The sequence below is a fragment of the Kogia breviceps genome, chromosome 17, assembly GCF_026419965.1.
Source record: "Kogia breviceps isolate mKogBre1 chromosome 17, mKogBre1 haplotype 1, whole genome shotgun sequence".
Lineage (NCBI taxonomy): Eukaryota > Metazoa > Chordata > Mammalia > Artiodactyla > Physeteridae > Kogia > Kogia breviceps.
The window spans coordinates 22,026,658-22,041,144 of record NC_081326.1 but is presented as its reverse complement, the minus strand read 5'-3'; the positions used below and the strand labels follow the sequence as shown (position 1 = coordinate 22,041,144).

The window sequence follows — 14,487 nt, the reverse complement described above, 5'->3', positions numbered from 1 at the left end:
GAAGTGCTATTACAAGAACTTCAAACTGTCTGTTGATCAATGGACAGGAAACCTCCCATTATATTTTCAAAAGATCCCTGTTGATAATTCTACCCTTGGGTTAACTTAATTCATTTCCAACATTTCATTTAATTCATCTCAGCGTGTTGTCCTTCATCCTGCATTCAAAACAGATTTTATTACATGAAAATCTTCCTAATTTGCCACGTAAAACCCTGCATACTCTATTAAAAGACAGGACCACATGGTTTTTCGAGAGATTCTTTGCAATTTTCGCCTCTTGGCTTGCTTCGGACCTAGTCTGGCAGATAGCATAGGGTATTGTTTCGGGAGCAGGAGAACATGAAGAACATAAGGGAAAAAGAGCCACTGGCATGTCGAAAGAACCTTCCTGGTTTTGCCACTCAGTAAGTACAGAAGAGTAGGTGCTCGCGGAAGCAAAGAAAGGGAATCTTCAGGGCCCCCGAGGAAACTTCTGATATGATAAATAACTTGAGGGTGGGACGTAAACGCCATCCCGGTCCCCAAGCGGTCCCCACGCGGCCCCCACGGTGATGCCGAGCCTTCGCCCTCCCCCTCTTCCCTCTTCCTCCGGGGAGAGTTCCTGCTTCAGCTCAGCCGGCCCTCCCCGCCCTCCCTCTCGTCCGTCGGTCCGTCGGTCCGTCGGTCCGTCCTCCCTCCAGCGCCGACGCGGCGGAGCGCACCAGCCGGCGGGGTCAGGTGATTGGGTGACGCCCCGGCGAAGCGCTCTCCACCGCGCGCGGGCGGCGCCACCAAGCTCTACGCCTCCGGGGGGAGGGGACTTCTCGGGAGCCGCCGGCGGAGGACAGGAGGAGCGCGGCGGGCGGGCGGGCCGAGCGGGGACTCGCTGCCGGCGGGCGGGAGACATGGATCGCGGCGAGCAAGGTGAGGGTGCGGACGCCACCGGCACGGCGACTCCGGGATGGGCGCGGGGTCCGGCGCGGCGCTGGGGTCCGAGTCGGGGTCGGGCGCGGCGCGCGGCCTGGCGCCGGAGCAGGTGCAGAACCTTCGGTGCCTTCGCCGCGAGTTGCATACCCCGATCCGGATCCGGCGTCCTGGTGGGGCCCCGCTGCAGGGAGCGGCGCTGGCGGCCGGAGAGGGCGGATGGGGCCGCGCGTGTGTGCGAGTGTGTTAGAGAGAGACGGAGCAGAAAGAAAGAAGGTTCTGGGAGGCGGCGGAGGGCGGGCGCCAGGCTTACCGAGCCGGGGCTGCAGATCGAGATGCGCTTTGGCGGAAAACAGTACCCAGGGAGTCTTGTTCAGCTCGCTCTTGTGACCGGTGGAAACTGAGGGACTGAGGACAGTGGGTTGTTTCGCCCCGTCCGATGGGAACGTGAAGTCCTCCCCACCCGCATGTGAAGACTTTCTTACCTCTTCTCCTTAACGTGGTTAGGATTTTGGGTGACGTTTGAGCCCCTGGTGGGCTTTGGATGCAAACATGTAACATCTCCCAGTTGTGGAGTTGTGTCTGTGGGTTTATTTGGAGGCGGGGAGTTTTTCATAGCAAGGGTCCTCTTTTACCCATCAAGGTGAAACACCCCAACACAAAATCCCTAATCTTATTACTCTAGCTTTGGATGCACTTGTTTTTGAAAATGGTGTATTAAGTGAAATTGCCTCCAGTTGCGTCATTGTTTAAGAGAGATGTGGCAGTAGTAGGGCAAGGTTTTCATATTTAAACATTGCCACATCCTAGAGATCTTTGCTGATAATAACCCACTAACCGGAACACAGATTCGTGGCACGCGTTTAAAAAGATATATAGACGCTAAAAAAAAAAAGTAACGATATTAAGGTAAATTTTAGGAAGTGAGGGATAGGAATTATTCCTATTTTGAGTTCTAATACAACATCTTTCATTAATTTTTTTTTACCCTCCAGTATTTACTTTCATGCATGTGAGTTTTTGTTGAAATAAATCCATATTCCATATATACTATTTTGTGTTTTACTTCTGATAAGTTGTAAGATAGAATCTTTGGAGCCTTCCAACCCTTCCTTTTTCCCCACCTCTCAAATTAATCTCACACCTGACATCTGAGTGTGTATATTATAAACATTTTATACAAAATATTTTTTTTAGTGTCAGTTCTTTTCTTTTTTAACATCTTTATTGGAGTATAATTGCTTCACAATGTTGTGCTAGTTTCCGCTGCACAACAAAGTGAATCAGCCATGTGCATACATATATCCCCATATCCCCTCTCTCTTGCATCTCCCTCCCACCCTCCCTATCCCACCCCTCTAGATGGTCACAAAGCACCGAGCTGATCTCCCTGTGCTATGCAGCTGCTTCCCACTAGCTATACAATATGTAATACATAGTGCATATGTAATACACTATATATGCACTTGCACACATTGTCTAGATTATACGTCTTGAGGTTAGAAGCATATACTTCATCTTCGTCCACGGTTGGGTAGCCTGGTGATTTGCACATGGTAGATATTTAAATGTTTGAGTCAAAAAGCCCCTCACAGGTCTTATATGTATTGTTAGGAGGAGGCCTAGGGGCCACCAAATAAGCCAGCATTTTTTATCTGGATTTTAATGGGGACAATGAGGGTGTCAAACGTGAACATTTGTATGTCTTACGTTGTCATATTTAACATAATGATGGTTTTATAATACATAACTGTATGTGGTACTTGTCCAAGTGGACAAAGCTGTGTTTGACTTAGGTGAATGGAGTGACTAATTTTTTTTAGATTTTGTATTCTAGTTTGGCTGGTAAGAGTCACAGCCATTAGTACTTTTGTAATAGCCCAGTTTGCAGATGCACTTTGTGTGTTTTGTTTTTTAAAAAATAATTTTATTTATTTATTTATTTTTGGCTCAGTTGGGTCTTTGTTGCTGTGCGCGGGCTTTCTCTAGTCGGGGTGAGCGGGGGCTGCTCTTTACTGTGTTGCATGGGCTTCTCATTGCAGTGGCTTGTCTTGTTACAGAGCACAGGCTGTAGGCGCGCAGGCTTCAGTAGTTGTGGCACACGGGCTCAGTAGTTGTGGCTCGTGGGCTCTAGAGCGCAGGCTGAGTAGTTGTGGTGCACTGGCTTCGTTGCTCCGCGGCATGTGGGATCTTCCCGGACCAGGGCTCGAACCCGCGTCCCCTGCATTGGCAGGTGGATTCTTAACCACTGCGCCACCAGGCAAGCCCCTTTGTGTGGTTTTTGTAGGACTAGTTTTTTATTTTTCTGTTTGTGTGTGTGTGTGTGTGTCTAAGACATATTTAATAAATTGGTTTATAAGAGGAGTCTTTTTCCATCTCTAGTTTTCAGATGTTTTCTTCGGTCAGGATATTTGTTAGTCATGTCAGTCCTTACTTTTAATTGTCATTCTTGGACGGCTAGGGAAATCCGTCCTCTTAAAGTGGAGAACCTGGAGACTTGGCTCTAAACGAAAGACACGAGCCACCCGCCTGGGCAAGGTCAGCTGGCTCACCGCACAGCTTTGCTGTCTTAGAACCACATGGCCTTTTCCTTATGCTTTTGCTTCCTTCTGCCTGTTTCTTTGCCTTTTCATCTTTATGTTCCCACAGCACATAGTAGGTGTTCAGAAATGTGTGTTGACTGCCTCAGATGAAAGGGAAGAGTGCCCAAGAGCAAGCACCTTCGGGTTCCTGTAACCTCCGATGTCCCTCTAAGTTGGTCGTTTGCTTCCCACTTCCTCCTGTACTTTTTTTCCTCTGTGTTTTAAAGAAGCAGAAGTCTGGTTGGGTGGAGAAAGTTGCTGATAAAGCTGCATTGGGCGTAGAGGGTAAGTTTACCCGTCCGGTCTTTGAACTAGCACAGGGGATGGCTCAGTCTTCAGCGATTCTATAGACTCCTGGCTGAGACTGAGAAGGAAGAACCCGCGATTGTAAACCTGCAGGTTCATTAGCAAAGTATGTTGGCTGAAAGAAGCTTTATAAAAGCCCCCGTGATTGTCACTTGAATTTGTGATGTTTTTCAAAGTATCTAAAACCAAATGAGGACATTTTAGAATTTGTTTAACTTACTTTTTTGGTATGTGTGGAGTTTGCTGTGTTTGTCCCTTAAAAAAAAAAAAAACACCTCTAGGTGCAAAATTAAATGCCCTACCTCTTGTCTTAAGTACATGTCTCTGTTGAATTGTCTCCTTATCCCTTCCTTCTTATGAAGTTGTCAAAATCTGTCCTTTGCTACTGATTTTTTTTTTTTTTTTTTGCGGTATGCGGGCCTCTCACTGTTGTGGCCTCTCCCGTTGCGGGGTACAGGCTCCGGACGCACAGGCCTAGCGGCCATGGCTCACGGGCTTAGTTGCTCCGCGGCACGTGGGATCTTCCCAGACCAGGGCACGAACCCGTGTCTCCTGCATCGGCAGGCGGATTCTCAACCACTGCGCCACCAGGGAAGCCCTTTGCTACTGATTTTTAACAGAGCTATAAAGTTTTAAAATGAGCAGTTTACCTTTGTTTTCAACCATGTATTCTGAAAGCTTTTTAGTATCAGCCTGAGAGTCTGTTTTTCCTGTCCTCTACTATACCCAGACTTTGTATACAATACTGTACTTATATTGAGAGCAGTCAACATCAGATGATTTAAAATGTACCGTAAACTACATAGTGCCGCTCAGGAGTTACTACGCGTTCAGCCCAGCAAAGCACACTTAACGTGTGTGCCATTTCCCACTTTGAAAGTGCAGTGCGGCTGGCTGGCTAGAGAATATATTGTGGAAAAAATCTCCTGACTGCCTTTTATGGGGCTGAATAGATAATTGTACTCGAGTACTCTCCTATGTTAGTAATAACTTGTCATTTAGCACCATTATATTGAAGTGACAGTCACCTAGCCACTAAGCATTTTATCTGTGTTTGAATTAAAACGCTACCGCCACCAAAGCTTTATATTTTAAGGAGGTGAGGGAAGGCTGCTGGGGCCGAAACAACTGGGGGAGGAGAAAACCGAGACACAGTAATAGGTTACTATAATTTCAGCATGGTAATTATGCCTTAGAAATAACAGAACGATAAGGTGTCACTTATTTACAGTTTACACAAACATAGGGATGAATGGATAACAGTTTTGCGGGTCTGCTCACAAATCTGTAGGTGTGACCCACCCAGGTTCTTGGTGTCTTTGGGCAAGTCTCACTTTCCGTATGGTGCTAATGTCTCTGTTAGCTCCCTTTCACTTCCTGCATTTATTTTTATGCAGCAGCCTGCCTAGTCCCGCGGGAAAAGCTGAGTGGTAAGAGGGGTTGTGATCCTTCAGAAAGATCTCAAAACCGCATAATCTATGTACACAATAAAAACAAATACAATCATGCTTCCAAACAAAAAAGAACACCCGAATCTCCTGAACTTCTGTGCTGCTGGTCCTTTTGTTGGGGACTCACATTATTTTATTTTCCTCGTGGGGTTAATTATTTCTGTTTTAATTGTTGACTGTTGTAAAAATCTCTCTTCTGAGACTCTCCCAAATTTTATTTAAACTGGGTGGGTACCAGCTGTCCAGAAACCATAATCTTAGCAGTGTGGTTTTATTAGAAAAGTGTCCAAGGGATCAAGGGATTTAATGTGTAGTGGAAGTTAAAAACATGTTTGAATTAACAATACTTCTTCTTAACCGAGAGTAATTGTTCATTTTAGAAAAGTCAGGACATACAGATGGAGAAAAAGAACATAAAATTACCTATAATCCTAGTCTGGAAAATCACTCTTAGCATATTGGTTTATATCCATCCATATATCTATCCTTTTAAACAAATCACAAAATAATGTTTCCTATTATTTCATCTTATATCTTGCCTCCCCTCCCTCTTTAAACTCAGTATGTTTTTAAAATACCCTTCTCCAGCATCATTTTGACTAGTGTGACCAGGTAATTAATGCACATGTTACAGCATTCAGAATGACCTAAAGGTTGCAAAATGTAAATCTCCCTTCCACTCCTGTCTCCGAGGCTATTTCCCTTGTGTAGTGATGTCACCATTATTAACAGTTTCTTCTCCATCCATCCAGAGAGATTCTACTTATATAGGTGTACACACACGTATTTAAATACTACATATGTATGTGTGTGTATTATATAAGCTGTAGCACGCAAATTATTTAGCATCTCACTTCTTTCACTTAAATACAATGTATATTTTAGAGATCATTGACCATAATGTTATACAGAGCTGTTTCATTTTCAGGGCTATTTGTGGATGGCTATTTGTAGATGTATCATGTTATGTACCATAACAGGTGATGTTTAACTTGTTCCCTATTGATGGACATTTAGGTTTCCCCTAATATTTTGCTATGAAAGCAAAGCTGCAGCAAATAAATCTGTATGCAAGTTATTTGATAAATGTGCCAGTATGTCTGTAGGAAGAATTCTTAGAAGAATGTGACTGTTCAATTTTGATGTGCTAAATTCCGCTCCATAGAAGTGGTGCCAGTTATCCTCCACCAGCAATGTGCGAGCATCTGCTTCCCTCCATCATGAGCCCAGGGTGTTGTCACACTTTTTCATCTTTGCTTATCTTGTAGGGGAAAAGGAGTTTCTCAGTATATGTTTTATTATATATTTTTCTTAATATGAAGGCGGTTGTACTTCTTTTGATATGTTTGAGATCTATATTGTATTTTCTGTGACATGTCTGATCATATACTTTGCTGCCAATTTTTCTTTTATCTTTTTCTTCTTGACTTATAGAATGTAGCCCTCTGTCCATGAAATGAATTGCTAATATATTTTTTCCTAGTTTGTCATTTCTTTTTTGACTTTCTGGTGATTTTTTCCAAGCAGAAATACTAATTGATGGCGGTTTCCATTTATAGCTTCTAGCTCTTGAATCATTCCTAGAAATGCTATTCTCACTTTGAGTTTATGTTTTTATTTTTTACATTTAAATGTTTCATCCATCTGGAGATTATTTTGATTAAAAAATGTGAGGTATGGGGCTTCCCTGGTGGCGCAGTGGTTGAGAGTCCGCCTGCCGATGCAGGGGATGCGGGCTTGTGCCCCGGTCCTGGAGGATCCCACATGCCGCGGAGCGGCTGGGCCCGTGAGCCATGGCCACTGAGCCTGCGTGTCCGGAGCCTGTGATCCGCAACGGGAGAGGCCACAACAGTGAGAGGCCCGTGTACCGCAAAAAAAAAAAAATGTGAGTTATGAGTCTCAACCGCCCACCAGCCTCTCAGCTGGCTACTCAGTTGTCCAGTACCGTTCACTGACTAATGGATCTTTCCTTTACTGATTTGAAATACTACTGTTGTCAATACTAAAGTCCTGTATTATTTTCTTTCCTCTTGATCTGTCTGTTCCTTCCCAGCAACTAAACTGTTTAAATTATTGTAGCTTCATAATATGTAAAAATGTCTGGAAGGGCTAGTCTCTCCTGTTCACTCTGTTTTTCTTCTTATTGCTAGAGTTTTTCCTAGCTATTCTTGCCAGATTTTGTTTCCAAAAGAACATTAGAATCAACTTGTCTGGATGCAAATTCAACAGAAATCCGTTTGGTATAGCTTCCTTCCCTCCCCCTGTTTCCCTTTTTATTTCTTTTATTAGACCTTGTTTTTTTCTTTATTGAATGTCCCAGTATATGTTTATCTTAGTCATACTATACATAATACATATATAGTTTTGTATTGTATTTTGGATACTATTAGATAATCAGAATTTTAACATGTCATTTAAAAAAGTATCTCCAAACTACATTTTCAGCATTTGATTGTACCCTTTCAGCGTTTGTTGTTTATTTAACTGTTTCTTTGCTGGAATATAGATTGCTTTTCATTGGAGCTATTATAATACTTTAAAGAGAAATTGTTTTAAGATAAACTTCCTGAGACTGGACAAAGAATGTGAGTATGTTTAGGCCTTTCATGCCTGTTGCTAAATCGCTTTCTGGAAAACATAATTGTTACTACTTTTTTTTATTGAAGTAAAAAATGCATGACATAAAATATATTATCTTAGCTGTATTTAAGTATACAGGAAAGTATTGTTAACTATATGTACCTTATTGTATAAGAAATCTCTAGAACTTTTTCATTTCGATGACTGAAACCATGGACCCATTGAGCAGCACACATTGCTCTCTCCCCACAGCCCCTAGTAACCACCATTTTCTTTTCTGTTTCTATGAGTTTGATGACTTCACCGACATCATTAAAGTGGAATCATGCAGTATGTGTCTTTTTGTGACTGACTTATTTCACTTAGCAGAGTGTCTTCAGGATTCATCCATGTTATTGCATATTGTGGGATTTCTATCTTTTTAGAGGCTGTATAACTTTCCAGTATATATGTATACCCCATTTTCTTTATCATACTTTATTTTCTTTATTCATCCTTCAGTGGGCATTCCGAGGTTGCTTCCACCTCTTGGCTTTTATGGGCACGGGTGTGCAATTACTCTTTGAGTCCTGTTTTCCATTCTTTTGGGTATATACTGGAGGAAAGGAAAATTTATTTCCCCTACCCTTCTTGGTTCTTTGGCTGTTCTGATAATCAGATTGACATAGGACAGGTTAACAGGTGAAAAACAAATTTAGTTACATATGTACGGGGGTTTTACAAGACTGTGAGACCCACAGGCATTCAGGGAATTGAGACTTATATGACATTCTGAGTCATGGTGAAGGGGGTAGCGTTCTGGGTCTTCAAAGAGAAGGAAGACAATTCACAGGAAGATGAGAAGAGCAAAGGTTTGGTAAACAAGTGTTTGCCGTGTCACGCAGGACAGTGGGATCCAGGGAGGACTTTGATCTCTAGGCCCAGTTGAGCTGCCCCCAGCTCAGCACACCTCACCTGTACTCTTTGTAATTATCTCTTGTGATAGTTCCCTTCCTGGACTAGACCCTCTATCTAAATTCTTTTAGGCAGGTAAGGGAGGGGTAGAAGCTTCTCCTGAATCTGCTGGGCCTTGAAGGCCTTCAGCTCAAAATAGCCCACATGCCAAAGTGGCATATTTGAGGGAGACTTGTTCTGAACCCCTTCAATACCCAGAAAGAAAATTACTGGTATATATGGTAGTTCTATGTCTAGATTTTTTTTTTTTCCTTTCTTTTTGCAAACTTCTTCTATTTTCCATAGTGGCTGAATGGCTGTACGATTTTACATTCCTACCAACAGTCATTTTAAAGGGAAGAAGGAAGGTTGTAGGGGCCAAAAATCTGAAGAGAGAGGGAGCCTGCATGGGTTCTAATTTTTCCACATCCTCAGCTACACTTTTTATTTTCTCCTTTTGATAGTGGCCTACCTAATTGGTCTGAGATAATATCTCATTGTGGTTATGATTTGCATTTTCCTGATGATTAGTGATGTTGAGCATCTTTTCATGTGCTTGTTGGCCATTTGTATGTCTTCTTTGGAGAAATGTCTATTCAAGTCCTTTGCCCATTTTATGTTTGGATTATTATTACTATTAATATTTTTGTCAAGTTGTAGGAGTTGTTTATGTATTCTGGATACTTAGTCCTAATGAGATATATGGTTTGCAGATGTTTTTCTCCCATTCTGTAAATTGCCTTTTCACTCTTGGTTGTTTCCTTTTCTGCAAGATGTCATTGCCCTTAAAAAAAAAAAAAAGAATTATAAAGCTTACAGGTAAAAAAATGCCATCTCTTTTCATTTAAAATTCTTCCACTTGCTAGAAAGGCTGTAGATGATATTAGCCATTTGTGTTCCCCTTTTGAGATTGTTTGCCTCCTTCATTTAAAAATTGGGATCTTTGTGCCTTCTTTTACCCTCACTCCGCTCCCCTGTTCATACTAAACCTTTGTGTTTTGTGGCAAGTATTTATTTTTTCTATTTTTATTTTGGTTATGTTGGATCTTTTATGTTATGTTTACTAAGAACAGACATTATTAAGAGCAGATATTTTCTCGGTGACAGTTTATAGAGTAAGTTGAGTGGCTCTGAGTTGCTTTCAATACTTCCTTCTCTGTGTCTTCTGATGCTTTTGTAATCAATACTAAAAGTAGTGGTTTTAGGCAAGACTAGTAATTTACATGCCTTGGCTTATAGGCATGGTGAATGTGTTTCATGTTACAGCTATGCAAATGTAAACATCAGTTTAAAAATGATGTAAGACATGACCTTATAAAGTTTCAGATTGAGAATTAAAGGATTAAACTTCACCCATTGTATTTTGAGCTTTGTTGGAGGCACTGTGGTGTGGAAAAGGAGCTTATGGTGCAATCAGTAGGGCTGTAGGAATAAAGATAGTAGTTTATCCACCCCGCTAGGATCTGTACTTGGCTAGAAATGAAGTGTCAGTAGGAGAATGTTCTTACGTTCGTATTCCCAGCTCTCAGTTGAGTGTGTGTGTAGTAGGTACTCCGTAAACATTTGTCCTATTGCACATACATTCATTAGAAAGATTTCTAACCTATATAAAATCAGATGGGATTAGATAGAAAAGGTTAAGAATTAAGGAAAGTTAATTGTTTGGCAGGGAGACAAGAATACATGTTCCAAATGTGCTTATAGTTTTATATATAATCACTGAAAATCTGGTCTGTAAATAGAAGCCAAATTGGTACTTTACTTCCCAAGTATATATGTAAGAGTGCGTGTGTATACATTTACAGATAGAGGAGGAGACAGTGCTGATTAAATTTTTGTTCTCCAAAGGATGTTGGATGTAGTGCTCAGTAAATACTTTCATAAATATGTTTTCTGTACTATTTTATTGAGGGTAGTTATTTGATGCTAATGTATCCTGAACTTAGGAGGCAAGGATGGTGTCAGTACATTTTAGAAGTTTTCTTTGAATGCAGTTGAGAAGAGTAACGGGGTTGTTGACAGTGGTGGAAAGGGTTTGCTACTAGTTAACCAGAAGAAAAAATTATGTAAAGAGGGAAAAATGCAAACATTTGGGCTGGCTGGGGCATTTTAGCAAAGTGATGACCAACTTTCCATTTTGGTATACACTGAGTATATCACTTCCGGTATATCACTTTATTAGTAATCAGAACGGTGATGATGATGATTTCATCTGGTTTTTGCAGAACTCTTTCTAATTTTTCTTCACATTATTTCATTTCTGTCTCTCAGTGCTGCAGGGTGGTAGAATGGGTATCATTTTCATTTCACACCTGAGGAAACAGAAGCGGAGTGACCATGACTTCCCCATTCTTACCCTACTAGATGTGGAGAGTTTTACAAAAACTTGGTCGCATACCTTTTGTCTCTAAGAGAGTAACCTAGTGGCCAAGAACAATTTAAACTACATTTGCAAACAGTTTAAAGGGTTGGGGACACTAAGTACTTTTTAGAAATGTTTCCTTCCAACTAATCAAAACAAAATTGGAATCTGAAGGGACACCACTTCAGGCCCTGCATTATAATGACCTAAGTTTTCCAACTGGGGTTTTACTGGGTCACATTTAGTAATACCACTACTACCACTAATGCCAGCAACAACAACATCTGCTGGGTGTTTTCTATATACCAGGTCTGTTCTAAATGCTTTTTTTTTTTTTTCATTTTGAAAATTTTTATAACAAACCTGTGAGCCACTCTCATAATACTCTTGCTTTACAACTGAAGCAACAAAATGTGAAAGAATGAGAAGCCCGCGCACCACAGCAAAGAGTAGCCCCCGCTCAATGCAATTAGAGAAAGCCCGCCCGCACCAACAAAGACCCAACACAGCCATAAATAAATAAATAAATTTATTTTTTAAAAAAAGATGAAGTAATAACTTCTCCAAGGGCACATAGCTTGATGCAGACAGAGCTGGGTTTTAAATCTGAAATATTTGGCCATATAGTTCGTGTCCTTATGCAACATATTATACTACCTAAAAGTTCTGTATCATCTCCCTTTTCCTTTCAAAGGTGTTCAGAAGGGTGCCATGCTATGGTAGCTACCATGGGAAGGGATCTCTAGGACGTGTATCGACACCAGACTATGGCCATGTGTCTGTCCTCGTGCACCAGAACTAATTGTAAATGTTCAGGGCAAAGAATGCTGGACCTGGAGTTATGTCTGGGTTCAAAATTTGGCTTCATCACTTTTTGGTGATGAGACATTGGCTCAGTCACTCAACCTCTTTGAGGCTGATAATACCTCAACTATTTGCAAAAATTGAGTAAAAATCTGTGACTAGCACTGGGGTTCAATAGATACTGATTCTGAAACGGAATGTTAGCATTTCTATAAAATGCTAATTCACTGGTTCCCTATTCAAATTAAACATTTCATTTATTTATAGACCATTACGATATGGTGCCTGCCCTCAGGCTCACAGGCCAGGCTGGAGCAACACACAACGAACTTGGTCACTGCAGTCAAGTGGAGCTTGTAAGGGCTGCATGACAGGCTGAGGAGAAAGTGAGCAACTCCGGCTGGTCATCAGGAGCGGAGTCTCATAGCAGGTGACCTTTGAACTTGGACCTGAAGGCTAAGTAGGTGAGAGAAGGAAGGGTGAGGAAGGGAGTTAGGGAAGAAGGTTCCGCATGTGCAGAGGCGCAGAGGCGGGAAAGGGCAAAAAGGTGCTGGCGATCCTCGGAAATTCCTTGTGGCTGGAGTTCTAGGTGGTCACTAGGGGTGTGTGAGCACTCTTGGGCACTGGAATCAGGAATCAGGACTCTGTTCTGATAGGCAGGTGGTAGGTGGGTGGGAGGTTAGTTTTAGAATAGCATTTTGCCAGCTGCATAGAAGGTACTTGCAAAGCAGGCAGCGGGTATCACTGTGTTCTACGCCAGAGGTGGTGGTGCTGGATTCCCGAGGGATCTTTGGGTAGAACAAGTCAGATGTGAGGGGAGAGGATCTGAGGATAAAAAAGAGCAGACAAGGGCTTTCAGATCCCATGGAACAGGAAAGAGAGCAGAGGCAGGCAGAAGAAAGGGAATTCCATTTGGAGTGTGTTATATCTGAGGTCTGTTCCGTTTATTCAAAGCTGCATAACAGATCACCCCAAAACCTAGTGGTTTAAAACCGTAGCATTTTTTTTTTTTTTTTTTATGGTCACAGATCTGTAATTTGGGCAGGGCTCTCCACGCAGCTCAGCTGGGAGGCTTTGTAGCATGAGGCTGGGCTCATCCGAAGGCTCGCTCACTGACACAAAGGTGGCTGTACTGGGGAGATGCCAGCAGCTGGGGCTCCTCGGACACCTGACTCAATCCCCATGGTCTCTGGTGAAAACAGCATGACCTGTTTGTTTGAGGATGGTGATTTGCTTGCCTGTGTTGAGTACCGTTTTTAGCTGGAGACCATGTTCTTGACCCAGCAGCATACAGCCTCAGTATGCCTGGGCTCCTTATGTGTTACCCCAGGGCCCCCAACCTTGTGGGTCCTAAGAGAGAGGCAGGCAGAGGCTGTGTGGCTTTGTGTGACCTAGCCTTGAAGTCACGTGGCATCACTTCCTCCTCATTCTGTTAGAAACGCGTCACAAAGACTGGCCGAGATTCAAGGAGAGGGGAATTAGACTCCGTTTTTGGTGGGAAGAGCGTGCGCACGACAAATGTGTGCACGTGTTTTAAAACCACCACCGGGTCCTTGTGGGACGTTGGTGTGGATGGGTTCATGGGTGAACTATGGATCTTGAAGAGAAGGAGCTGGGACAACCTAAATGTCCACTGACAGAGGAATGGATAAAGAAGATGTGGTACATATACACAATGGAATACTACTCAGCCATAAAAAAGAATGAAATAGTGCCATTTGCAGCAACGTGGATACAACTAGAGATTTTCATACTAAGTGAAGTAAGTCAGACAGAGAAAGACAACTCTCATAGGATATCACTTATATGCGGAATCTGAAATATGGCACAAATGAACCTATCTATGAGACAGAAACAATCATGGACCTAGAGAACAGACTTGTGGTTGCCAAGGGGGAGGGAGGGGAGAAGAGGGATGGACTGGGAGTTTGGGGTTGGTAGATGAAAACGATTACGTTGAGAAAGGATAAACAACAGGGTCCTACTGTAGAGCACAGGGAACTATATTCAATATCCTGTGATAAACCATAACGGAAAAGAATAGAAAAAAAAGAGTGTCTCTGTGTGTATAACTGAGTCACTTTGCTGTACAGCTGAGATTGCCACAACATGGTAAATCAACTACACTTTAATAACAAAAATTTTTTTAAAAAAGAAGGAACTGGGCAGGAGAGCAAGGTTTGGGAGACATGTGATCATTTGAAGCTATTAACTATTAGCGTATTACTTACGTATTAGCACATGTGATATTTGAAGCTATTAAGTTGCTGAGACGGCCCAGGAACAAAGGTAGAACAGAACATGGAACCTGAAGATTTCAGGGCGGGGAGAGGAAGGTACAGGAATAGGGAGTTTAACTTTCAAAGGCCCTGGAGAGGCCAAGTAGGTTGAGGGGGGACAGATACTGGCTTTGGTGATGAGGACCAGTCATGGATGATGCTGAGAGATTCAAGCTCCGAGGGTTGGGAGGGGGTTGAGGAGAAGGGAGAGGGCAGAACCCATGGAGTTGGGGCCTGTGAGAATGGTCAAATGTGGTTAAAAAAAAAAAAGAACCCACAAATTG

At 42.4% G+C, this 14,487-nt stretch overlaps 1 protein-coding gene across 3 annotated transcripts in view; it reads left to right on the top strand.

The window, feature by feature from the left end:
- The first annotated feature begins 609 nt into the window (after positions 1-609).
- The window catches only part of TPD52 (tumor protein D52), a 121,829-nt gene continuing 107,951 nt past the window's right edge, over positions 610-14,487 (top strand). For all 3 annotated transcript variants that reach the window (XM_059042430.2, XM_067017336.1, XM_067017335.1), the window contains exon 1: positions 610-906. In XM_059042430.2, the coding sequence (XP_058898413.1) occupies positions 888-906 (19 nt within the window). In that variant the 5' untranslated portion in view covers positions 610-887. The remainder of the gene's footprint in view (positions 907-14,487) is intronic.